Consider the following 27,064-nt stretch of genomic DNA (forward strand, 5'->3'; position numbering starts at 1 on the left):
CCCAGAAGCATAATCCAAAACCTTCCAAGCCAAAACAGCCTTTGAACTACAAAATTATATATGCCAAGCCACTCAGAAGCTGTCTGGGCAAGTAAGCAGTATAGCAATTAATAAATAAAAAAATAAGAAAGGAGGTAGGGGGAAACGTGAAATTAATGGATTTCTATTGGTGCTATTGTCCCGAGCACACCCAGCCCAAAGAGGACAAATGGTTGATAGTTTAATTCTTTATTAACAAAGCACACATGGTAGCTCCTAAGCTGCACAGAACATGCGCACAAACTTCTGGTGACTAAGTAGCTGGCATCCCCTGCCCAGGCTTGTGCTCCAAGCTGGACAACAGCATAACCATGCCTCTACCCAAACTTAAGCACCCTCGTCTGCACAAGCATCCTGTGAATTCTCCTTAAAGGAAGTTGCTGTTGTGTCTGTCTTTTCAAGCCCCTCCTAATCCTGGGTCCTGGTCTAAGAAATTATTTTGAAAACAGTATGTTTTCTGATAGAGAAAATGATGCTGAGATACAGCAGTTCTGCAAACCCAAGCAGGGTGGTATCCTTACTGCAGATATATGAATCTCCTGCATGCTCAACAAACCTCTATCTCTGTAGCTAGTACAGAGCTAGTTTCTGGATTATGGTATAAAGTTGCCCCCCATTTTGTTTATTACAGTTATACTCCTTCCTCCTATTGCAATCAAGGTGGTTTATAAACATTAAGTAACCAATCAGTAAAATATAACATTAAAAACAAATGCATGTCCACTAAAACACCATTGAAGTATCTCAACTCAGTAGGTTGACACCCAGTAGAATAAAAATGCCTTCAATATGCACCAAGAGAGATCAAAAGAGAGTGGACCAAACCTCAAGACAGCAAGTTTCACAGTTGGGCATAGCCACAGAAATGTTTCTCTCCTAACCCTCAACCAACCATATCTCTAACACAGGGATAGGCAAACTTGGCCCTCCGGATGTTTTGGGACTACAACTCCCATGATTCCTAGCTAACAGGACCAGTGGTCAGGGATGATGGGAATTGTAGTCCCAAAAAACATCTGGAGGGCTGAGTTTGCCTATGCCTGCTCTAACATCATTAGGATATTGAGAAGAGCCTCCCTTGCAGATCTTAAACTAACAGGAAAAGTTGTATGAGAAGAGAAAGATCTCTAGACTAAATCACTGAGGGCTTTAAAGGTCATAACCAGGACTTTGAACTGTGCCGAGAAACAAACTGGAAGCCAGTGCAGTAAATCAGTATAATGTGCTCCAAAGGCTGAGTGCCCATCAAGACACTTGTGGTTGCATTCTGGACCAAGTGAAGATTCTTCAAAGGCAGCCCCGTGTAGAGAGCACTGCAGTCATCAAGCCTGGAAGTAACTAAAGCATGTGTCACCATAGCCAGGATAGAACTTCCCATGGATGGATGCATCTAAAACACCAGCCTAAACTGGGCAAATCATTCCAAACCCCAGCTGCTACCCTTGCATCTAGGGGCAAAGCCGGGTCTAAGAGTACTCCCCAATTCTGAACTTCTTTTTCAGATCATCACCAAAACTGCCGTTACAAATGAGCATTATCTGAAAACCTTCTCTTGATCTCTTTATGCATATAACGGGGTGGGGGAGCTCCTAGTTTTTTTAAAAAACTTGGAGGGAGAGGGTGTCAATAACATTCTTAAACCTCTCAAAGCATCCTGCCATACAAATAAAAGATGCATTCCAGGTTTTTTTTGCGTTTTGTGAGTAAGAAATTCAGTTCATGTACTGTATTAATATCCTGAAATATTTGGCATTAAAGGGACGCTACAATAACAGTGTTCCAAACAAAACAGCAAAGATTGAACCTAGTAGTGCTTTCAAGTGATGAACAGTTCTAGAGAACTTGAAAGCTTGCACACTATTTTCTGATATTTTGGTTGGCCTAATACAGGTATTGTCGTAATAAGGATTTTGGAATTTTCTTATGGGCCCACGCGGCTACCATTATTTTCTACTTGTCAAGTATACATTTACTATTTGGTGGGAGAGAAATATAAATAATAAAAGTTCAACTCATACTGGATTTAATATCAGCATCAACGGGCACACTGGTAATTTGGCACAACAATAAGGCAGAACAACTTCTAAGGCACAGTTGTGGAAAACATACCATATGTTCTTTAAAAACAAGCAAACAAAAAAACAACAACCCTTAGTTCTTTTTGAAAAGCAGAGGTGGGAAGTTATTCAGAATTGTTCCAGTTGATCTTTTTAAAAAAGACATGGCAATAATTGGATTTTTTTTCAGCAAGCACAAACAATATAGAATCCAAATCTTGTCCTAGAATTCTGATTCTAAGACTTTAATCTTATCCACATTTACTTGGCTATCGATGGGACATTCTTTAAAACAAATGTGTTTAGGATCATAGTGTGAGTAATGTCATCTGTACACATTTTTAGCCAGGTAATTTCAGTGAAACAGTTGACTGGTTGAGCACTTACGTAAAAACTCAGGAATCTAGCAAGTAAGTGAACCCGAATTACAAGCAAAATAAACCCCAACTCATATCACCATGACTTTTCATTTTAGATCAGTGTAGTTACTTTTATAAACAACCAAATAAAAATGAAAACCTCTCCTTATATTGAATATATTCAGATACCCCAAACAATCAAGTATATGATTTTGGGCAAATCCACTACAATACTTCAACTCCTTTTAGTGAACACTCAGCTTTACTGTATAATGTTTTGATATATATAGTATCAATACTCCTGATATTGTCACTACAGAGATGTCCATAGAATATGAATCTGATCATGGTGAAGAAGAGCTGTTTTAGAAGCACTTTTGAAAAACACTGGATTTACAAAACATATACAGAATCACCTCTTATGCTTTGCGGTTTGTTTATTATTCTGAACCCAGAGGTATGCAATTCTTTGGATAAACTCCAGAAGAGATTGGACAACTAACTGGGACATATAGAACAACAGGACAGGACAGAGAACCAAAGTTTGTAATGTATTGCAAATGTGTACACAAGCATATAAAAAGCAAAACCCAAACATAACTGTGCTAAGGGGGGGGGGCAGCCATGATTCACACACAAAATGCACATCTGAAAAGCAAAAAATATGTTTTTATTTCCTGGAAATATATACTGTATGCTCAGGACAACACAAGAATGGATCGCAGGAGCACAACATACCATTTGACTACCAAAAAACCCAAACATTGAAAATTTCTATCCAATGTATTATCACTGAGTTGTATTGTTGCTTTTTTTGAACCAAATCAGCACAAAACAAACAAGCAGCCGTTTACAAGACAAGGCCAGAGGCTCAAGTTTGAGATTTCATAAAGAGGTGGAGAGAAGGTTAATAGAGGATAACCCGTATTTGGCAGGTCTTCCTTGTTTTACAGAGCTCAAGAATTAATTTTTACTATAGTGTTAGGATATGTCTTAAAAAGCAAATACCTATACCACTGGATTTCCCTTTTCAAATATGACACCAAGGAAAATAGTCATTTTTTTGTGCTTTATATCCCACCATCCAAGCAATCAAAAACCAAGCGATAAGACCCATCTGCTAGGGGCATCCTTTGCTTTTATTTTGGAGGTGGAGTGGGGGTGGGGAAAGCGAAATAGACGATGCCTTTGCAACCGGGAAATCAAAACCCGACACATAACCATCCGACGCTGCGAATTATCATCTCTTCTCTTTTTCCCCTTTTCCCCAAAGCGAGCCCCCCCCCCATCTGGTGGAGAAGGAAAACCTATTCTAGAAGGCTGTGGGGATATGCGAAATAAGAGATGGGGGTGGGGAGAGAACCTCCCAGCGCCCCCTCTTCGGCCACAACGATTAGAACGTTGTGTATCATTTTATAAAGCTACATTGTATTCTGTAGACGTGCCCTGCAGACGCAGTAATATGAGGCTGTTTGGGGGGAGAACTGGATTGGGGGAGCAATGGAAAGAGATCAGGGCTGCTACCCAAGGAGGGGGGGACACGGTTCCCTTTCCCCCCAGGTTTTTTTCGCCCTGTCACAGCCCTGAGTTGCAGGTAGAGAGAGTTAAGAGATTTAAAGAGAAATTGCTACATTGTAACAAACTCACCGTGATGTTTGAGCAGCAGTCAGCGCGGGGTCTCCGAGACATCCCCGCACGGGCTCCGGAGGCAGGACCCCAGCAGGCACAGACTCATAGAGGGTCAGCCAGATGCCTGATTGCAATGGAGCAAGGCGTCTAAAAAAAAGGAGGGGTAGGCAAAAGATAAAAAAAATAAAAGGGCGGAAGGCAAGGGTTTAGGGAGGGGGGAAGGTAACATACAGCTAATTTTTTTATTTTACGTTTCAAGAGAAACGATGAAAAAAAAAAAGCCACTTCCCTCCACCCCTTTCACTTAATTTGCATTTGTGTTGCCCCACCCCCCTCTCTCTTTCAAAATAGCCACACGCGCGCGCACGCTCAAAGGAGAGCCTCCGACGAAGACATTATTACCACGGGGCTGTCAAGCGCGGGGTGAATTAAAGGTACAGGCACACTAAGCGACCTTCATGATTGACGTGCGTTTCAAGCTAAGCTTCGCATCCTCAGGAGGGAAGAGCTCGGCGCAAGCAGACGGAGGGGGTGGGTGGGAGCGTCTTCAGACCTTACGCGGGTGGAAAGCATGGGTGGGATCTTAATTCGAAGCGAGCTTCTTCATAACAACCAATTTCAACTTAAGAAGAAAAAAGCTCAACTCGTATTGAACAAAGAGAGAAGGAGCACTTGTCATTTCTATGAAATGTGAATGATTTAGAGCAGACTCGCATGAGAGGGCTTTTGGCTGAAACTGCTAACATCCCCACCAAAGGTTTAAAATGACACTTTTATATGAGAGCCATCCAGTCATTTAAGCAACTACAGCCCCAAGTGTACTAATTCCAGCAAGCATACAAGGGAGTAAGCCCTGCTGAACTCTGTAGGACTTGCATCTCAATAAGCACACTTAAGGTCACTGAGCATATCGCAAAACTAGGCAAGTCTGTTAGAAAAGGCCAAGTGTTTGAGAGTCATACTGCCTGCAAAGGTAATTGTAACACACACTTTACAGAAGCCAGAACAGTAATCCAGGTGTGGGAAACCTTTGCTTCCCTGGATGTTGCTGAACTACAACTCCTATCATCCCTGGTCATGGGCATGCCTGATGGGAGTTGTAGTTGGGCACAGTTGGAGTATGATTTGTCTTCTCTTCACCCCTAAATTACAGGACTTGGGGTGTACTAATTAAATTATATTTCCTACTTATACCAGACCATATTGGATTCTATGGGTGCAATTCTGTGCAAATGTAGTTTTGTGTGTGTGTCCCCCCAATTCTTCTGCCTTCTACTACTACTCTCAACTCTTGTAAAAGCTTCTCTGCCTGAAAATGCCATCATCAAATCCCTTTCATCTGCACGTCTCTTCAAAATCACCATCACATCACCTACTCTGCCATCCGTGGCAGGCTGAGTTAACCCTACTGGCTATTCATTCTCCCTTATTCCTCATTTCACTACTCTTAACCTAGCCTGCTCCTCGAAACTAAATAAAAAAAAATTCCTTCCAGTAGCACCTTAGAGACCAACTAAGTTTGTTATTGGTATGAGCTTTCGTGTGCATGCACACTTCTTGAGATGAAGCCACAAGAACTAATGCAACGTTTGCCAGGGTGTGTATTAATGTTTAGCATTATCTGTCAAATGCTAAGTGCGGCATTTTGGGAACATGTAAAACTGCTCCATGCAGGCACATATGGGACTTGGTGGGACCAGATTAGAATGGCAGGTGCTCGTGGATTTTTGTGTGGAATGTAGAGCAAACCATATTGGTACCACTGCTTCATTAGGCACAATGCGAGTGGGGGAGAGCACAGGTTCTTCATTCCTGCCATACTACACCTAATGCATGCATCTTGAGGACTGGAAGAAACCCTGCAACTTCTGAAGTTCTATGGTAATCATGACATTAGCACAGGAACATAGGAAGCTGCCTTATACCAGGTTCGCCTGGCTCAGTATTGTCAGCACTGACCAGGATTTTCAGATGGCTCTCTCCCTGCCCCCCCAGACTGAACCTGGACCTTCTGCGTGCAAAAAAGATGTCATACCACTGAGCTTTGACCCTCAAAGTGAGCACAGAGCAGTGGTAATAATAGACCCAGAAAGTTTCTCTGTCTATAAATAGTTCATGAACTTTTGTGGCCATGTTCTTTCTTTCATTTTGCTAAACAGTAGATAAATGTTTAGAAATGTATAGTGATTACATGTCTTACTTTGTTTGAATGGGCACACGTGTTCATTTGTTTGTATGAGTACTTGTAATGGACGTTACCTACCCCATATTTGATCTACTGGCTACATCCAGCCTTTCTTTTCGGTATCTGGGAATTTAAGGTGCAATTCTGTACACATGCATAAGTCTTTTGAACTCAGTGAGGCTTGCTTCCCAGAAGACACAAGACTGCACTGCACAGTCAAAACACCACAGAAACAAAACAACTAATAATGAAATAAGTATGTGTTAATAACAATAAAGCAATTTTTAATGTACAACGTTCTAGCTATAATGCATAAAACACAGAGGGGCAAGTTTGATATTAAACAAGAGATATTCAAATCAACCACTTCTAATACCTTTTGCAGACATTATAGTAATTATAGTATAAAACTGATAGCAGGTTATACTGCAAAGGTAGCCAATGTGGTGCCCTGCAGATATTGTTGGACTACAATTCCTATAAGCCTCAGCCAGTATGAACAGTACTTGGGGATTGTGGGAGCTGTAATTCGACATCTGAATGGCATCATATGGGCTATCTTTATATGTATCCTACTGTATCTACGAGGATTTATTCTTTAGTATGGTAAGTGTGCACAGGATTCCAGCTAAGAAACTGAATAATAATAAAGTTTAGTTCAGTAGAACTTAAAGATAACCATGTTTATAATTACTTATGGAGATTTTGCTTAGCTGCTCTAGAACGGAGTATTCAATGCATACTTTCTGGTTATGGTTTACTAATCAAAATAAATGTTCTTTATCTCATAAATACATAAATACTAATTGAGCCTGTTATAGATTTTTTTTGTTAATGCCCTATATTCAGTGCAGCTACGAAACAGTACCAAAAGAGACAGGAGGCTGAATCTGGTGCAGTCTGTAGTGAAGTAAACATATAGTAGACAATAATTGGACTATACATAAATACATTCACATAGTTCACAACTCATGCACTTCTAGATAGTATTTAGCTGTTCCTCTATCAAGCAGCTTCCTGCTAGATTTCGTTAGTACCAAAGCAAAACAAAAGCAAACCCAAGTCATTACGGTGCAGTGCTTCACTCCCTCAGTATTACTTTTCTAAAGCCAGTCACATAAGTAAATGTAATCGGGACAGCTCTTAATTACTGTTTTGCATGCTTTATCCAGCAAGACACGCGGCCAACACGCACATTGAAACAAGCCAAGGCTTTCTGAGTACAGTACTATATGCAGATGTTCCCAATTCCAAGCTAACAGCCAGACAGGCACCGTCTTAAACGGGCTGTGAGATCAGGCAGCTGAAAGCACAGCTCTGGAAAGGGTCCTCGGCGTACTAATTAAAAACTGGTTTTGCCGGAGAGAGAGTTCTCCTGATTGGTCAAAAGTGGAGCAGATCAGAAAGTAATGGGATGGGCTAAAGGCAGCACCCGTCACCCTGATTAGACAGGTTAAATATGATTGACTAGCGTGGGTAATTAATAAGGGGGTAGGGCTTTCTGCTATGTTTATACCCTGCGATTGGCTGGATTTGAATTATCTCTTACATTCTGTTTAAACCTGGGTGGGACTCGCTTTGGTGCTCTATAAAAGGCAGAGCTGCGAGCGTGGAGGCAAACGAGCACGGTGAGAGTTTTTAAAGAAGGCAGGATTTAAGCAGCTTTTCTCTCCCGGATCATTTCAATGGAGCAGAAAAACCACGTTTTCCACAGCGTTTTTGTAACATATCCGATTGGGAGTTTTTTTTTAAAAAAAAAGCTGAGAAAAGAAGAGGTTGAAAAGGGTTTTCTGCTCTACATGGCCATTTGCAGTTTCATAAAACAAAACAAACGTGCCGGTCCACTACTGCCGGTGAACTTAAACGCAATACATTAATAAACGAATCAGAAATCGTTTAACTTTGGACTCGATCGCGGACTGTAGTTTGGGATAATACTCCGATTGCGCCTGGGGATGCATCTCGGAAACGAGCCATTGCAGCCGTACAGTCTACTCCTATGCAGTTCACAATATGGCAGGGTTTTACAGTGGGAGTTATTTTGCTAATGTTAGTTTTTAAGCATTTTTTTTTTTTTTTTTTTACAAATGTGCACAGATACACTCGCGCCTGAGCAAGACAGTGGGAAGACATTCTGAACACGTTTCGAAAACTAAACTTGTAAAAACAACAACGAATTTGTATGGATCGGGGAGTACCTGAAACTCACTGGTGGAGCATATGCGCATTGCATGCAGAAGGTTCCAGTTTCAGTCCTCTTATTTCCAAATTCCCCTTATCTGAAACGAGAGTTGTTGCCAATACAGTAGTGCAAAAAAGGTTGTGCCAGGGAGGTCAATGGCTTGACTTGGTGTAAAGCAACTTCCTATACTCCCAGGGCATGCTGGGTAGGTGGGGAGGGGAGTAGGGCTGCTTATCTCTAGATATGCCGAAGGCATATGCTTGTCAAGCCTTGTTCCACACCACACTTACTGATAGGGAAAACAAGGAAAATCACATCCCATAGACACAAGTGATTTGGATGAGATCTATTCTCAACAGAAGCACTACATTGAAAGACATCTGGATTCTATACAACACATGAGCAACAGCTGTACGTTTGCTGTACTGCAATGGTTATGCTGTAAGTAACATCCAGGCTAGACTAGTACAATGTATTTATATGTGGGGCAATTTTTTAAGCCTTTGAAAACTTCAGTTTACAACATGGAGGCTAGATTCTTCCAGGACACAGCATAACAAGCTTATTACACCTATACATCTCTTATGAAAACAGTTTGTTGAGAAGTTCAAGAAGGACAGTTCAAGAAGGACATTGACAAACTGGAACGTGTCCAGAGGAGGGCAACCAAAATGGTCAAAGGCCTGGAAACGATGACTTATGAGGAACGGCTAAGAGAGCTGGGCATGTTTAGCCTGGAGAAGAGGAGGTTAAGGGGTGATATGATAGCCATGTTCAAATATATAAAAGGATGTCACATAGAGGAGGGAGAAAGGTTGTTTTCTGCTGCTCCAGAGAAGCGGACACGGAGCAATGGATCCAAACTACAAGAAAGAAGATTCCACCTAAACATTAGGAAGAACTTCCTGACAGTAAGAGCTGTTCGACAGTGGAATTTGCTGCCAAGGAGTGTGGTGGAGTCTCCTTCTTCGGAGGTCTTTAAGCAGAGGCTTGACAACCATATGTCAGGAGTGCTCTGATGGTGTTTCCTGCTTGGCAGGGGGTTGGACTCGATGGCCCTTGTGGTCTCTTCCAACTCTTATGATTCTATGATTCTAGATTGCTCCAGTTTCAGTTGCCACATCCTTGCTTCCCGGGGGGAATTATGAACCCCACATGTAATCTTGATTGGGTCCCAGTTTGTTTCTGGACACAGTCAAAATTATAACAACTTAAAGCTGGTTTTGAGTTATAAAGTCCTAAACAATCTGGGACAAGTGTACCTGAGAGACTGCGTTTTCTCATATGAACCTATGCAGCAGCTAAGCTTGAAGGAAGTACTTCTGCCTTCAGAGAGGACTCTTTTTTCTGCTGCTTGTGAAATAAAGGTTAATGCTCTCTTCCAGATAATATCAGCTGGGGAAGTCTGTCCTATTTACTCAAGAATTTGGTGCTTCAAAATTTGAAAAACACTAAACTGGCAATAGTCCCATTGCATACTTGTTTACTTATTATTTTTATTTATAGACGTATTCATTTACTGCTAAATCACAAAACATGTCAAAACAGTTTACAACATTAAAAAGATTAAAATCATAAAAATTAAAAGCAATTAAAAAGCAAAAGTTTAAAGCAAGCATTAATAAACCATTGTGGCATATGTATTCTGAATTGCCTATGCAGGCCTAGTAGAATAAGATGTTTTTCGGCATGCGTTTAAAAGTTGGGACAAAAGGAACTCACTGAATCTCTATTGGCAGAGTACCAATTCGGGGAATGATTAACGATGCTCCTACCGATGATTCCAGTAATCAAGCTGGAATATAGGCAATTGTGGAGGTACCCTCGACCTAAGTTGTTTAGGGCTTTGTAAATTTATGCAAGGAACTTGGTTCAGAAGTAGATGAGCAGTCAGTGTAGCTGCTTTAACAAAAGTGCCACGTGTCCTTGGCTAGAAGCTCCCATCAGCAGTCTGCATCAGCTGGAGCTTCCGAACTAAACTCAAGGGCAGCCCCACATAGAGCACATTGCAGTAATCCAGCCTCGAGATGACCAATGCTTGGATTGCAGTGGTCGGGCCAAACCCTGTCCAGGAATGGCTGTAGTCCTCTAACCGCTATTATACAGTAAAAAGGAGCAGATAGGCAGAAGATAACAAATTTACAACTAGAATTGGACACTTACTTTGTTGTATTGGTGATTCCTTTTTTATCCTCTTCCTTTCTCTATCTCTCTTTTTTTAAGATGATATAGCTGACTCCAGATTTTTGTTTTCCCAGCAGGAATAGAGTAACAGCACTGTAATGCAATCCTGCCCGCCCTTCCCCCATTGGTATGGGTTAGAATGACCATTATTATTGGCAGGGGAGCAATTGCCATTTGCATTAGAACATATATCATGTGTCCCTGCAATTTGAAGTGAAAGGGCCTTGTTGGTGGTGCCTCCCTCACTATGAAACACTCTTTGTAAAGAAACTCACCCAACACCCCTATTATCCATTAAGGCCAGACTAAGACATTTTAAAGGATGCGGGTGGGGCTGTGGTCTAAACCACAGAGCCTAGGGTTTGCCTATCAGAAGGTCAGCAGTTCAAATCTCCTGTGACAGGGTGAGCTCCCGTTGCTCAGTCCCTGCTCCTGCCAACCTAGCAGTTTGAAAGCACGTCAAGTGCAAGTAGATAAATAGGTACCCCTCCGGCAGGAAGGTAAACGGTGTTTCCATGCATTGGTTTGCCAGAAGCGGCTTAGTCATGCTGGCCACATGACCCGGAAGCTATCTGCGGACAAACACCGGCTCTCTTGGCCAGTAAAGCAAGATGAGCGCCGCAACCCCAGAGTCATCCGTGACTGGACTTAACAGTCAGGGGTCCCTTTAAGACATTTTATTCTCCCAGACTGCTTAAGTTCTTGCTATTTTAGTCCCTGTGGTATGGATGGTGGTTTTATATCCCATGTTGCTGGCTCTTTTTAGCACCTGGGACCTGCATTGTATTTTATTGTTTTGCACTTTTTGTACTGGAATTTTTACAGTGGATAAGATTTTTAAGATTTATCGTGGGGCTTCAGTGTGATGTTTTTAATTGGTTTTATACAATGTCCGTATAGTTAAAGCTATGTTTTTCCCAGTAGTGATGTATGGAAGTGAGAGCTGGACCATAAAGAAGGCTGATCGCCAAAGAATTGATGCTTTTGAATTATGGTGCTGGAGGAGACTCTTGAGAGTCCCATGGACTGCAAGAAGAACAGACCTCTCCATTCTCAAGGAAATCAGCCCTGAGTGCTCACTGGAAGGACAGATCCTGAAGCTGAGGCTCCAATACTTTTTGGCCTTCTCATGAGAAGAGAAGATTCCCTGGAAAAGACCCTGATGCTGGGAAAGACTGAGGGCACAAGGAGAAGGGGACGACAGAGGACGAGATGGTTGCACAGTGTTCTCGAAGCTACAATCATGTTTGACCAAACTGCGGGAGGAAGTAGAAGACAGGAGTGCCTGGCTTCTCTGGTCCATGGGGTCACGAAGCATCGGACACGATTAAACGACTAAACAACAACAACGCCAGAGAACTCGCTTTATGAGATGTCTAACAATAAATAAATATTCTGAAACAGAACAATAGTTCTTCTGAATTAAAATTAGATCAGCTGTTTATAGGGTAATCATATTAATTTACTAAATTGTAGGAAGGTATAATAATGATAAATAATAATAAAGCAGGACGAAATCAGAATATAATTGTTATCAATGATACTATTTCTTAAAGAAAGTAAGAAAATATATAGAGTAAAATACAACTATTTCACATCAAAAACATGAGAGAAAAATCAGGAATTAAATTGATTTCAATGAAAACAAAAATTTACACAGGAGGAATTAAAAGGATTTTCATCACTAATGCACCAGGCACAATTAACATGAACATCTAAAATGGCTAAAACCTGCAATCAGGAAGCTTTCAATTAAAGGTACAAAAGCCCTGAAAAGATTCAATAGCACTACTTTGCCTGTATACACTGGACAGGCTGCATGTGTAGGGGTGCCAAACTGGGTCTTTGACCCGGGTCAAATAGAGCTTAGTTTCACCCTTGGGGCAGACTATATTTTCGACATCCATGCACACCTTTTGCACTAAAAATTGGATCCTCGTTCCCTGCTGCGTATGGGATGAGGACAGACCCTTGTTTTAATTCCTATCATCACCTACAGCTTCACGGAGGATACCGTATATTGCAGCTGCTAGCTTCCTTTTCTGGCAATTTCTTTTAATTGTTTCTTGATAAGCAGATATCCAGAACTTAAAGCTTTCCCCATCGCTGCATCTCTATTCGAGCAAAAGCCGCTTTCTGAGTTTCTATTTGCCGTTCAGAAGCGTTACCAGAAAAAGGAGTTGGCAAACCATATATAGTCCAAATAAAGCCAGTTGTGCTAAAGTGCCATTGAAATCAATGGGCTTAATTTAGTTGTAATTGACTGTGCAATCCAATACATATATTCCAAATACCGGTAGTAAGCCCTGTTAAACTCGGGGGTTTATTTCCAGGTTCAGTGTGTATTATCCTGTAGAATTAGAGCCTGATCCTATGCGTAGTAGGGCTCTAAATCTACTGACGCCACTGGAATTAGATGCATTTAAAGGACTGGGAGGTTACTTGCTCTAATGACTGAAATGAAACTTGATACATACAACAAAACCAATTTGGATTGAAGCAGTAATTTGAGACTTATGTGTGTGGGACCATTTTAAAACAGTATTTTAGCAATGTTTTTTTCCTTGCTCTCTACTAACAGAATGCTTTACTTCCTGGCATCAATTTCATTCCCGATATTGGCACATGTAAATATCTGAATAAAATCTCACTTCTTCACTTCATCTTCCTCTCAATTGACATTAAACTATTAAGGGTCTCCAACCACTCCCTTGCCCTCCTGTAGCTCTTCTTACTTTGTGTTTTGTCTCAATTCCCCCCCCCCGCCCCAATTTTTTGTTTCACACTTTCAGTATTTATTTTTACTTTATAAGTAGGCCAGAAATTGCCTATATAGCTACATGATATTTATCATTACATATATAGATTTTAATCTAGATTATCTGGGCCTATTTTTTCCTATCCCACCACCTTTGTTCGTTTATACATGCCACCGTCTCTCAAGACAGGCGGATGCCAGCACCGACTATTTTATAAAATTGATCTAGAAATTGGTGCCTGAGTTTGGAGTTTTATTTTCCTCTTCCCTCCTTGGCCCTTTCCCCTTGTGTGCCGTATCTTTAATTCATTTATAGGTATGCCTGCAAGGAGTGTCTTATTTTGATTTCATGTAAGGCGCACCGGGAGCCTTTTTCGGCTGAAGAGCAGGGTGCAAATCCGCTGGATAAATAAATAGCAATAAAGGACTGACACTTGCTATCACTGCAGTTATGCACTATGCATGTGTAGATACCACACACACACACACATATCCCTGTGATCTTCAGAAGAAGGGTGGATTAGAAATACATATAAAATTGGATTTTGTTTTTATTATGTATTTTGATCTTGTGATTTTATGTGGTAACCACCCATATAAATAACCGGGTTGTTTTTATTATGTATTTTTATATTGTCATTTTATGTGGTAACCGCCCATATAAATAATTGGGCTTTTTTCATTATGTGTTTTATTACGTGTTTTTTCATCTTGACATTCTTATGTGGTAACCGCCCCGAGACCTGTGGCGCGTACAGGGCGGTATACAAATGTGGCGGGCAAAACCCCCCAAAACGTAAAATATCCCCTCACGGAAACGGTGCGCGACGAGATGACACGCCATACCTCCGGCTGCGTCGTCCCCCCCCCCCCGGTACCTCATTCCCTCACACGACTCCATCCCCTCCTTATCCTCCCCTCACGCAGCTGTACTAGGTAAGTCGGGGGAGGTTGTTCGCGCCTTGCCAACCTCCTCACAAAATGGCGGCGCCGGGCTACCGGCTACTCCCTTTCCCTTCCCGCCAAAACGCACGCACGTACCCTCACTCCCCTCCCCCCCCCCCCGCTTACACCCTCCCCGCGTAGAGCGAGCGAGCGAGCGAAGCGCCGCTCTATTGTCGTCCTCCCCCGCCCTCGAGCCCGTTCGGGCGCCCGGCGCGCGTGGGCGGGCCCCAGTCGGCGTCTGGGCGTGGCCGGCGCGTGCAGAAGAAGAAGAAGAAGAAGAAGAGGAGGGGGAGGGGGACTAAATAAATAAATAGAGAGGGAGGGGGAGGAGGAGGAGAGCGGGGCGCGCGGCGACGGGTAAAGCAGCGGCCTGTTTCTGCCTGTGCGCGCGTGCGCGCCCGCGTCGTCCTCCTCGCTCTCTCTCTCTCGCTCCCCTTCCTCAGGGAAGGCTCCTTTCTTCTCTCCCTCGCCCCCTCAGGTGCAGGTTGCAACCGTCCCTCTGCCCCCCAAGGCCGCTCCACCACCACCACCCGGCCCCATTGAGGAGCAAGCCCCCCCACCCACCACCTCAGGAGGGAGACCCGCTCCCCTCTGCAAAGTAGGGGGCTCCTCGCCCCACTTTAGGTCCCTCTCGCCACACCAGGTCGCCATTTGTGTCAGGAGCGACAAAGAGAGCTTTTCCATCTGTGGTAAGGGGCTCTCCCTCTTCACCTCAACGGAGGAGGACTTGTGCAAATGCGCCCCCCCAACCCCCCCCATTCGCGCCCCGTGGCAGTTGCTCCCCTGTGGGGACAAGGGAGGCCCACCGTTCTCTGGAAAGCGGGGTGGGGTCGGTTGCAAATACTTATATGGGGGTCGCTGCAGCCCTCCGTTTTGTTAGGGGGAAGGGGGCTCCCCATCCCACTTTTAACTGCTCAGAACTGGGGGGCCAGCCACTTCTAGGGCTTCCTGGGAAAGTTTCCCGTTGCTGTGTTTCTGCCCCCCATGTAGAGAAGAATATGGAGCCCTGGCACCGTTGGGAAAGAGAATCTTAATTCGGATCCTGCCCCTTCGCCAGGGTTAAATACATAACAACATTTCAAGTGCTGCAGCAGGTTTTTAGGGTTTTCTCTGCACCTGTTTTTTTTTAATGAAGGCTCAGGATGGGATGGAGAAGTTAAGGCTGCAATAGCCCCATTTACCCCGGGGTTAGTTAAGGCCCATTCGATTCAACAGGGCTTGCTTTGGAGTAGTCGAGCAAAGGATTGCACTCTTAGGAAAGGAAGCCCTGTGTTACGTTTCATTGCTTTTCAGTAGAATTTTGTGATAGGAGAGAAAAGCAGTGAAATGCAAGAGAACAGCTAGAAACCATGGCTGTCAACCGGTGGAAAGGTTTCAGTTAAGGTGCCACTTAAGCAATCTAGTAAATAAGTTTGCCTATGCTAAAACTTAAACATAGGTTCCCACTTTATATATTGAAGGAAGTGCAAAATAATGTATAGTTCAAGAAAAGCTGCTATGGGGGGGGGTTAATCCATTTGTAATATTTTCATCCTATGCCATTACTTAGTTAAAAATTAGCTTTCCTGGGTTTCTTTCGTTCTCAAAGGAAACCCAAACATAAAAATACTGCAAAACTTCTAAAAGATGCTGAAGCTTTGGATTTTTTTGAGGGGAGCACTTCATAATCATGCAACAGCTAAAAAGAGAAGTAAATTTATTTGGTGTTTGCTCTTGGTACATGAATGGGATAAGGAATCCCGACCCGCTTAAGTGTAGCTAGGAAATAAATAGTATTTTTATCAGTAACCATGCCTTATCATTTGAAAGCATGACCTAAAAATACCTGCATGATAAAATTCTGATGTTCATATTTGTTTGTAAAGTTTTTATTCCCCACTGCTATGAGCAGGCTTTAAATTTTTCTCTCTGGTCGGGGACAGAGGGTGGCGCTTGGGGGAGAACTGTCATCCCGCCACTCCTTGGTGTGTGGAGTGCCCCAGGGTGCGATACTCTCCCCGATGCTTTTTAACATCTTTATGCGCCCCCTCGCCCAGCTTGTCCGGAGTTTTGGGCTGGGCTGCCATCAGTATGCCGATGACACCCAACTCTATCTGCTGATGGATGGCCATCCTGACTCGGCCCCAGACACACTGACCAGATGTCTGGAAGCTGTGGCTGGATGGTTACGTGGGAGCCGGTTGAAGTTAAATCCTTTGAAGACAGAGGTCCTCTGGCTGGGACGGGACGATATGGGATTGAGGGGGCAACTCCCATCTCTTGCGGGGGTGCAATTAGTGCCAGCACCGTCCGTTAAGAGTTTGGGTGTAATCTTCGATACCTCCCTCTCCATGGAGGCGCAGATTGCAGCTATAACAAAGGCGGCATTTTTTCATCTCCGCCAAGCTAAGCAGTTGGCTCCTTACCTCTCTCGCCCTGACCTAGCCACTGTGATCCACGCGACGGTCACCTCCAGACTGGATTATTGTAACTCGCTCTACGTGGGGCTGCCCCTGAGACTGACCCAGAAACTCCAGCGGGTGCAGAATGCCGCAGCGAGACTCCTTACGGGGTCTTCGCTGCGGGATCACATTCATCCGGTGCTATACCAGCTGCACTGGCTCCCGGTGGAGTACAGGATCAGGTTTAAGGTGCTGGTTTTAACCTTCAAAGCCCTATACGGCCTAGGACCCTCGTATCTACGGGACCGCCTCTCCTAGTATGCCCCACAGAGGAACTTACGGTCTTCAAATAAAAACATCTTGAAGGTCCCAGGCCTCAGAGAGGTTAGGCTGGCCTCAACTAGAGCCAGGGCTTTTTCGGCTGCGGCTCCATCCTGGTGGAACGCTCTGTCACAAGAGACAAGGGCCCTCCAGGACTTGACATCTTTCCGCAGGGCCTGCAAGACAGAGCTGTTCCACCAGGCCTTTGGTCAGGGCGCAGCCTGACTCCCTCCTTTGGCAATCTTTACAATACTTTAGTTTATGGTTGCCATCAATTTTGATTTTAATTAATTCTTTGATGTTTTTATAATGTTGCACTATTTTAGTGTTGTTAGCCGCCCTGAGCCCGGCTTCGGCTGGGGAGGGCGGGATATAAATAAAATTTATTATTATTATTATTATTATTATTATTATCCTGTGAAATTAAGATATCTCCGTAACACCTTTTTGCTTTTATAAGCCTGCACTACAAGCATCAATGGTTTGTGTACCTTGGTCCTTTGCTCTGGAATGTTGAGTGCTGTGATACGGATAGGTTGTAAGTGGCATTATGTTTATAGTGCCTGGATACAGAGCATTATATATTCATAAAATTCCATTTAATAATATGCCCACAACCAGCAAAGAATATTTCCTTTTTCTCCATCCCAAATTAAGAGATGGTGTGCCCCTCAGTATTACAGCAACAAGTATTTCCTCCCAATGTGCAGTTAAAAATTGTGTACCCTTGTCTGTTAGATCCAGTGGGAAGAATTTAAATATATTTGTATACGCACCCTGTCTTACGAAGAGAGGTTGAGTTGATTCTGTTGATGGCAAGGAGGAGCCTTAAATACGCAATGTCATTCTTCTTAATGGATATGAATTTAAACTATTCTCTACTTATTCTATCCTTAGAGCACATCTTTCCAAGAGTTTTCCCAAAATCTGCTATGGCCTAATAATACTGGACTTGTAGGATTTTGAGTGGCAGCTGCTAATATCCAGTTATAATTGTGAAGACAGAAAGAAGTGCTGATGAACTTTGCTTAATCCTTGGTGAATAATACCTGTAAGCTATTTTTAAATAGAATCATTTGCAAAATAGGAGTCTCCATGCATAATTTTGTATATGTAAACTCTTGCCCCTATTTGCAAAATTTATCATGTTTACATTTCTGTTAAGCCCGGAGATAGTAGTCCTATATTGTAGTGTTCTAAACATGTATGTACATTTTTAAAAAAGAATTTGCCACTTTTTATTTATATATGGGGATGTTTATGGCCCACCTTTTAAGGCCTAGGCTTGCAATGCAGCAAGACAACACAATACATTAAAAAGAATGAAAATCCTGTAGAAACCTAGAATAATAAACAGTTGTATATTCAAACAGCAAAACTGCAAAAAGAATCCAGAGAGCCACGTAAAATAACAACTTTTTTTCTGGGTAGCGGTGGTAAGTTTTTAGCCATTGGTGGAACATAAATAATGAGGTTCACAATTTAATCTCTTGGGGCAGTAAATTATTATGGACAGCTTCACATGTAACACTAAGCCAAAATAATACATTAATCTTTTGAAAATGCTCATGGGGAATCTGCAGACCTACCTATATTGCAGTACATCTATTATTTGTGGCAGTACATTCATCGTATATGTGAACCTCATCCCAAACACTAAATTTCAGTAGAGATTTTTGTTATTAAGCTATTTAAATTAAATTTGATCATTTGAGAAATAACCGTAGGAATCACAATCTCTAGCTATGTTATTTATTTCACAAAATTTGTATACCACTTGATTGTAATAAGACCTCAAACGTCAGTTTGATCTATATGATCATGCTTAATTTAATCATGGGGTAACGCTCATTTGAAGATATGGAGGCAACCCTTTTTTGGGGGTGGGTAGAGTGTGGGATTAATACAATAGATGAGCTGATAAGAATAGATGGAGAATTTTTACAATGATTCTTCACTGAGGGTTAGATACTATTTACCAATGAGGATTAAATGCTAATTTTAATCTGTTTCAGTATTTTAACTTTTGTATGTTTTAAAATAGGGTTGTAAATTTTTCTTGATATTATTGTCTTAGCTTTTTGTAAACCACTTCTGAGTTTTTTCACAGTCAAGTGATGTATACTTTTTAGGAAATACCGTAAATTTATAACATTAAATAATATTTTCAGTAACAGCACACTTCAGTGTCTATTTATGATCCATCAACTTGGAGTGCTTTATCATCACCTAAACTGCTGGATGGAATAATTGGTTGGTTGCAAAATATAAAACCAGTTACTAGTTTTTATAAATGCATATATGGAAGTTTTTAATGCTTGATGTTTTACTATGGTTTTATCATTTGTTTGAGCTCCAGTGTGGCTAGAACAACCCAGTCAGATGGGCAACATAGAAATAATAAATTTTTATTATTATTATTATTATTATTGGAAACTCATAAGAAGATGATCAGCAGGTTAGAGAAGAATGGAGCAGGGAATTAAGAGTGTACTATGGAACCTAAACAATGACAAATTGCATTAGAATCTATACGGAATATTTCTTTAGATGTAAAATTGGCCTGAGTCCTGGTATTGCTCTGACTTGTGCATGCCTATGATTCTTCAAAACTGTTCAACACTTGTGACTCTGACTCAAAGCCCCTTTGCTCTTTCCCATTTCCATTTCAATCTTTTGTTTAGGAACCTTGACCCAAATTACAAACATGAATATGGACCAGTACCACCTCAGTGATGAAAGTTCACTCCACTCTGAGATGCAGCTTCATGAGTTTTCAGGGAATCAGGCTTTGGACTGCAGTGATAATTTCGGCCACGACCTGTGTCCAGATATGAGAGACATGATTTATTCAGGATTGAGCAACTTGGATGTGGACCCCAGTCTTTCAGCCACAAATATGAATAATGACTCCTTGGAGGACAATCTTGACACCTTATCTTTGTACTCTGTGAAGGACTGTGATTCTACTAAACTCCTTGAGGATTGTGACCCAGACTCACGGCCACTCTTGCACGGTGAGTAACCCTGGTTACAGTGGTAAATAACCAACGTGGCAAAATGTGTAAGGCAGGAATGCGAAAACTGGCTTTCCAGATGTTGTTGGACTACAACTCCTATCAGACTCAGCCAGGATGGCCAGTGGGCGGAGGTTATGAGAACAGTTATCCAACCACATTGAGAGTCCCAGGTTCCCCATCTTTGCCTAAATACAGGCTTCCTCAAGATCTGCCCTCCAGTTATTTTGAGACTACAATTCCCACCATCCCATTGGTCCTGCTAGCTAGGGATCATGGGAGTTGTAGGCCAAAAACATCTGGAGGGCCGAGTCTGAGGAAGCCTGCCTAAATAGAACCTGGAAAGCTTTCTTTTTTCCATTCAGCTATGGGTTCCTTTTCTAGTCAAGGCACTCCTCTCCAAAATAGGAATACGTAGTAATTGTTCCATTTCACACTTCAGTGCCATGTGTACACTGGTGTTTCTGCACAACAAGGATTATGAAGTATCAATGGGAGATGCATGTCTTTAGATGTACCATGGGCATGTGCTAGAGACCTGCAGACCATGACTTGCTTTGTGGAAGTTACGGATCCCAAAGCATTTTGCAAGCAGAAATAATTAAGTTCTACAAGATTTTGTAAAGATCATAGATGTGCAGGTTTGTAAGGAGAAATTTGCATTTATTGTCCCCTTTTTCTGGGGAGGGGAATCTTACTCATCCTCATGTGACTGTTCAGGCATCTCTTGACTTTTTAATGCCAACAGGTCCACGCGGTTGTTTAAAGTTTTGTTGAATAGCCTGTCATTTTAATTACTATTCTGTATTGCTTTTAATATTTTTTAATCATTTTATATTGCTTTACACTGCCCTGATGCTTTATGATGTGGATGTATATAAATAAATGAATATATTAATATATTAATTTGCACTGGAAAATCACATATGCTGTATTAGCCATTCAGATTTGATACAACGCAATGTTATCTTCGTGAGTATTGCCTGTTTCTTTCAGTATGGCGATGTGGCGTCATTGCATAATCACAGTGTGTGTAGACTTTGACATTTTGAAATGAGGGTATTTTTCTTAAGGGTAGGGGAAAATAGCATTTTTGGCAAGGTAAAAATGTACAAAATTGCCAAAAGCAAATACAAATACCAGCCTAATTTTTCAGCGGAGCAACTGAGAAACAAAACTCATCTCTTGGAACACTTTCTTGGGATAATGTCATTGACTTAATTTTTCTGTAAAGTGCCATGAGACATTTATTGCTCCTTGGAAAAAATAATAGATAAAGATGACTACACTACAATATGATAAGAATATGTTCCCCTTCTGTCTAGTTTCTTTTCAATTGCATCCAGGATAAAGGAAATGCTCTCTGTGGAGTCTTTTCAGTGCACGCACCAGCTGCAGCTGGGATAAAAGCTACACTGAAGAAACATGGCAAATCTAACTGTTAGGACCGAACATCTTAGCTTCCTTTTAAATCAAATAATTAATTTCATGTTGAACCTTTGTAGCTCTTGATGTTTTCTCCACATTCAGTTTTCAGTTGAATTGGTTGACTCTAAAACCTGCAGTGAAAAGTTAAGACATAAAATTTTCAGGTCTTAAGTTTGCTGGGCAAAACAACAGTCCACTGTGATCATTGTTGAGATTAGGTGCTTCCATCATTTGAAGCATTTAGTTGACAGCACAGCACTTCAGAAGATTATTTCTCCTTGGAATTATACCTGCATTAGATGAAGTTGGCTGAACGTTACATGCTGCCAGGCTTGGGTTGAAATGCTTTTATTTAAGCTCCATCTTATATGCAATTAAATATGCACATACCATAGCTGTGTTGGTTTTTGGTTGTTTTGGGTAATATATGAAGTGGAAATCAGTTCTTAAAAGAGATCGGCAGTAATGGGGACATGTGAATGGAGAGTAGCTTAGATAAATTTAAAATGGAACAAAATTGACAGTGCAGTAGTGCTCTAGTAAGAACAATGAAATAATTTTGGTCGTCAGGAATGAGCTTTGTTGATCAGGTGCAGTAATGCTGAACAAATGCAAGGCCTCCGTTTTAGAGGAAGGGAATGCCACGCTACCTTCATAATTTTAACTTAATTACCTGAATGGATTTTTTAACTAGGCACTCAATTTAGTGCCAAAATCCTAAAAGCAGATAAAATAGAACCTCAAAACTTGTTAACTGTGAAATCAGTGAGTCTGCTTCATGAGCAAGCAGTTTGGCAATAAGAGGTTAACTCTATTAAAAAGTTCAGTACTGGTATAAATAGTTACTAGAGAGGAGGAGGGTGCATGTTTCTAGAAGGCCAGAAGTTCCCACACCTGTTTGTGATATGACCACTTTAGCAGTGCAGAAAGGGTGCTTGTATAAGAGGCAAAAGAATACTTTAAAATTCAGCAGGGTCTACCCATGCTCTCTTGAGTTGTATATGTACTTCATTTATGTGCAGTTTTTGTTCTTCATTCCACCCTGCAGCAAAAATGTAACTCCTGTGTGTTTATACTAGAGATCTGGGTATTCTGGGTAATTTTCCAACTCTCTGAATGCATTGGAGTGTTTAGGATATTTGACATACACTCATGTGCACACATAGAATTAAGTGTTTGTGTGATGTGCTCTAAGACGTTTGCTGCTGGTAGTACAGTTACTGTTAAAAATGGTATGGGATGGAATCATGTAACCTGGGCTTGCTTTAAGCCTGTTTTTATATTTGCTTTGCTATGCACTTTTAACATGCCCTGAGACTGCTGGGTGGACCAGGATACAAAGCTTCATAAAATATTGTGGGATAACCAGTATGCTTAGGTATAATTAAACTTTGGAAGGAACTTAGAAGGGAATATATTAAAGGTCCAACAGCCTGTAATTCCATGCTTTACTTTGCTTCATATTTTGTGGTTTTAAATCTCTACTGTGGTTCCTCTCACCGAAGAGGACTTGCCCCAAACCTGGATCTTGGCATCCAGGGAATTCTCCTTTTATACCTCTGCCCCCCCCCCCTTGCATTATGTTCATTTAACAAATATAATGCAATTTGACATTATGTTCATTTTATGAAATTTCCATACCAGTTGATTATAGTAAAACCTCTAAGCAGTTCAATATTGCTAAATCATCACTGGAAGAAAATAATTGCATTGGGGAAAGAAATTTAAACAGTTTATCGCCATCACCATCATTATAAACATTATTGACATTTTTTAACAAGAACAGTTGTTGTTGGTTTTAACAAGCTTTAGCATCTTGTGTAGTTGGTTTAATAACAGAGGTAACGGGTGTTCCCTTCTGAAAGTATTTAGAATTGAGGAAGAAATGGAACTGTCAGGGCTTCAGTCATCCTTGGAGCAGCCTGCTCCTATCCTGTTGTGTTGAATGGGCTCATCGCTATTGCTTTTAAAAGGATCCTTTTTATGAAGAACCAGCACGCAGGAGAATCCATAGTTAATGCACCTGGGGTTTTTTGTGCTGACTGAGAAGAGAACGGGATTTGTTTACTGTGTCTGCTTCCACAGCGAATACCAGTTCCAAAGTTAGTATGTGCACCCTGTTTTCTGCTGCCAGGAACATTCACCAGTAACTGAGGGAGCTACATGTGTGAAGCCCCCCAGAAATAATTTGGGGAGGGGAGATTCTTCAGAACCTGTCAAAATATGTAAATATATATAAAAATCATCCAGTAGCACCTTAGAGACCAACTAAGTTCTTGGTATAAGCTTATACCAAGAACAAACTTAGTTGGTCTCTAAGGTGCTACTGGACAATTTTTAAAATATATATATATTTCGACTGCGTCAGACCAACACGGCTACCTACCTGAATTCTGAACCTCTGTTATTTAAGCCCCTCAATGTCCCATTGATGTTGTTCTCACCTTGAAAATGCAAGGAGTCATACTTGGCATTTATATGGCATTTTTCGTGAGTGTCATGTTCATTATATCACTATTTTTTTAAAAGCAACCTTACAAGGTAGGTCAATTTTATTATCCCATAGTGCAGATGGGATAAGATGTGGGGATGGAGAGGTAAGTGGCTTGCCAAATGCTGCCTAGTGAGTTTGTGACATTGAGATTTGAACCAGATACTTAATTGCTCACACTGACTGTACAAAGCCAGATGCTATGAACTAAAAGTTGTCTTTACTTACATAGAATTGGGACTTCCTGCCCCTTCAGCACCGAAAGAAGTGGAGCAAGGAGGCAGATCCAGTTCTGGCAGTGGAAGGAGAGGAAAGCACCAGCAAAACTCCCCTCAAGCCCCTTTCCTGGATTGCAGCCTCTGTGGAAAGGTTTTCAGTAGCACCAGCTCTCTCAGCAAACACTACGTGACTCACAGCCAGGAACGGAAGCATGTCTGTAAGATCTGCAGCAAAGCATTTAAGCGCCAGGACCACCTGTATGTATCTGTTTGCCAGTAAAACTGATTTAAATGTATAGACAGTTTCTGCTACTGTAGAAATTTGGCTTGATCTAGTTTGGCTAGGGCCTGGTATACAAATGTGCATAGACCTAGTATTCCTTAGTAATGCAAGACATAATCTGCCTTCACTTAAGAAAAGGGTGAAACTACCCAGCGAGTTGCTTTGGATCTCCTGTGACAGCAGACAGCACTGTAATACAGTGAAGTTTTCAAGTTCCATCATTCAGGCAGGATTCCAGTGATGGAAGAGGCTCCTAGTATTGAGGAGAGAAAAATCTTTCTAATTTACTCTGTGATGCATGAAATAATTTGGGCTTCTGAAAATCAGAGCAGTTGGGTGTGAGCACTTGGTGGGATGTGGTTGCAGCGATACCATGGGAAAAGTATCTTAAGCAAAAAGAAGTGGAATTCTGAGAGATATTTGAGCCCCCTTTTCCCCTGAGCACAGGACAAAAGCATGCCTCCCTTTACATTAACCACAGTCCTATGCTCCGGAGCAGAGAAATTGTAATAGAAATTTGTGTGAAAACTAGAGACCTGTAGCCAGAGATCTGTGGCTAGTTCTCACTGCTATGGTAAATGTGCACCTAGACTCTTAGCATTTCAGACTGGACATGGAAGCTTTTATGATGGAATATTTCTCAGTACAGCACCAGAAAATGGCAGTTAGAAATATAGAATATCAAGGAGAAGGCTAGGTTAGAATCCTTTGACATCTAGTTTTATATATGCAAGGGTGTGTGTGTGTGTGTGTGTGTGTGTGTGTGTGTATGTGTGTGTGAACACTCTGTCATGTGAGCCCCCACCTGCAGTCTGAAGTGATAGTGTTGGGAGTTCAGCTGATGGAATCAAAACTAGTTAAAGATTATTACTTTCGGGCAAAGTTCTAGTGTGACTTGGACGTCCTTACAGCCTTTCCTAGTAAAGACAGCCAAATGGACCACCTGGGTGGGTGGAGTCCCTGTAGTACATAGGAGCCTTTACTGCTTAGGGAAATGCTATAACTTACAGCTCTGGTGGCACCATCCAGGGTAACTGTGTACAGCAGGCATAGGCAAACCAGGCCCTCCAGTTATTTTGGGACTACAACTCCCATCATCCCTGTCCACTGGTCCTGTTAGCTAGGGATGATGGGAGTTGTAGTCCGAAAACATCTGGAGGGCTGAGTTTGCCTATGCCTGGTATACAGAGTCATGGGTAGCCATGGCAGCTCCTGATGCACAGCCCAAATAAAGGTTTATCCCCTCTTTAACTATTCTAGGTTTCCAATCCGTATGTGAGGTTCAGACTCCCTTGCTTCTGCAGCTCTTGGTCATATACACCTCTGTTCGCTCACTCTCTTCCTCTCACCCGCTTTCTTTTGTACCCCTCTCTTTCCTAACTATCTTCAAACACTTGTTTCCTTGATAATGCTGCCTGCTCTGCCCTTCTCAAGGAGCAGAGCAGCTCAGCTAGTGGTGGCCAGAGAGGTACTCCTAACTGCCCAGTCCATCTCTGATAGGAAAGGCAGCTGAAGTAATTACTAGCAGAGGCTTTACCACCACCACTACCACAGAACATCATTCAGTGTAGTGGTTCCCATTTGTTCCTTGACAGATCACTTGGAAATTACTGGTTGTCTTGGCGGACCCATTTAATGATTTTTCTGCCTATTGTAAAAAAAATGTAATGCACTGTGTTAGATACTGTGTGATTTTTAACTGTATTTTTATTGCTTGTGTTATTTCCTATGACGCGGGTGGCGCTGTGGGTAAAACCTCAGTGCCTAGGACTTGCCGATCGCATGGTCGGCGGTTCGAATCCCTGCGGCGGGGTGCGCTCCCGTCGTTCGGTCCCAGCGCCTGCCAACCTAGCAGTTCGAAAGCACCCCCAGGTGCAAGTAGATAAATAGGGACCGCTTACTAGCGGGAAGGTAAACGGCGTTCTGTGTGCTGCGCTGGCTCGCCAGATGCAGCTTGTCATGCTGGCCACGTGACCCGGAAGTGTCTGCGGACAGCGCTGGCTCCCGGCCTATAGAGTGAGATGAGCGCGCAACCCTAGAGTCTGGCAAGACTGGCCCGTACGGGCAGGGGTACCTTTACCTTTTACCTATTTCCTATATTGTATTTTATAGTACAGGCAACTCCCCAATTGTGCAGGGGGTGCGTTTTGGGTCATCACAAATATCGAAAGGATGCATGTAAGCCCGCCCTGCCCCGCCCCCTTCCAGGGCGGAAAATGTCGTGCGCATCAGCGATCGCATTTGCCTCGAATGCACACAAAATGGGAGTTGCCTGTATTGTAATTTGCATTTCATAGAATTCAGATTTTAACACAAAAAACACAAAATTAAAAACAAAATTACTAACAAATGTACAGTTAAAATTTAATATGGGTATTTATTGCGGGTGTTCCACTGACCACCTGAATGAAGCTTGTGCACCACTGGTAGTCCAATAACCACAGTTTGTGAACCCCTGCTTTACCCTAATATAACAATATAGTTGATAAAAGTGAGGATTTCATTTGCCTTACTCCGCCAAACCTTTATTAGGCGTTACAAATATAGGCCATCATAAAACATCCATATGTAAAATTTTAACATATAT

At 42.1% G+C, this 27,064-nt stretch overlaps 2 protein-coding genes across 7 annotated transcripts in view; one reads left to right on the top strand and one right to left on the bottom strand.

Annotated features, from left to right (window-relative positions):
• Positions 1-11,673, bottom strand: part of BICRA (BRD4 interacting chromatin remodeling complex associated protein) — a 108,801-nt gene extending 97,128 nt beyond the window's left edge. Inside the window, exons 1-3 of one of the 6 annotated variants that reach the window (XM_081018577.1) lie at positions 10,615-11,673; positions 8,468-8,548; positions 4,103-4,231 (exon numbers count right to left, since the gene is read on the bottom strand). The gene's annotated coding sequence lies outside the window, so the exon portion shown is untranslated. Of the gene's footprint in view, positions 1-4,102; positions 4,232-8,467; positions 8,638-10,614 lie in introns of those variants that run through there. The other 5 variants (XM_081018585.1, XM_081018583.1, XM_081018580.1 and 2 more) reach the window with 5 other exon arrangements.
• A 3,028-nt stretch (positions 11,674-14,701) lies between these two features.
• The window catches only part of ZNF541 (zinc finger protein 541), a 36,979-nt gene continuing 24,616 nt past the window's right edge, over positions 14,702-27,064 (top strand). The window contains exons 1-4 of the mRNA XM_081019545.1: positions 14,702-15,027; positions 17,938-18,091; positions 19,725-20,057; positions 24,209-24,452. Of these exons, the coding sequence (XP_080875671.1) occupies positions 19,748-20,057; positions 24,209-24,452 (554 nt within the window). The 5' untranslated portion in view covers positions 14,702-15,027; positions 17,938-18,091; positions 19,725-19,747. The remainder of the gene's footprint in view (positions 15,028-17,937; positions 18,092-19,724; positions 20,058-24,208; positions 24,453-27,064) is intronic.

Source organism: Podarcis pityusensis (assembly GCF_964106645.2).
Source record: "Podarcis pityusensis genome assembly, chromosome: 8".
In the NCBI taxonomy this organism is placed as follows: Eukaryota; Metazoa; Chordata; class Lepidosauria; order Squamata; family Lacertidae; genus Podarcis; species Podarcis pityusensis.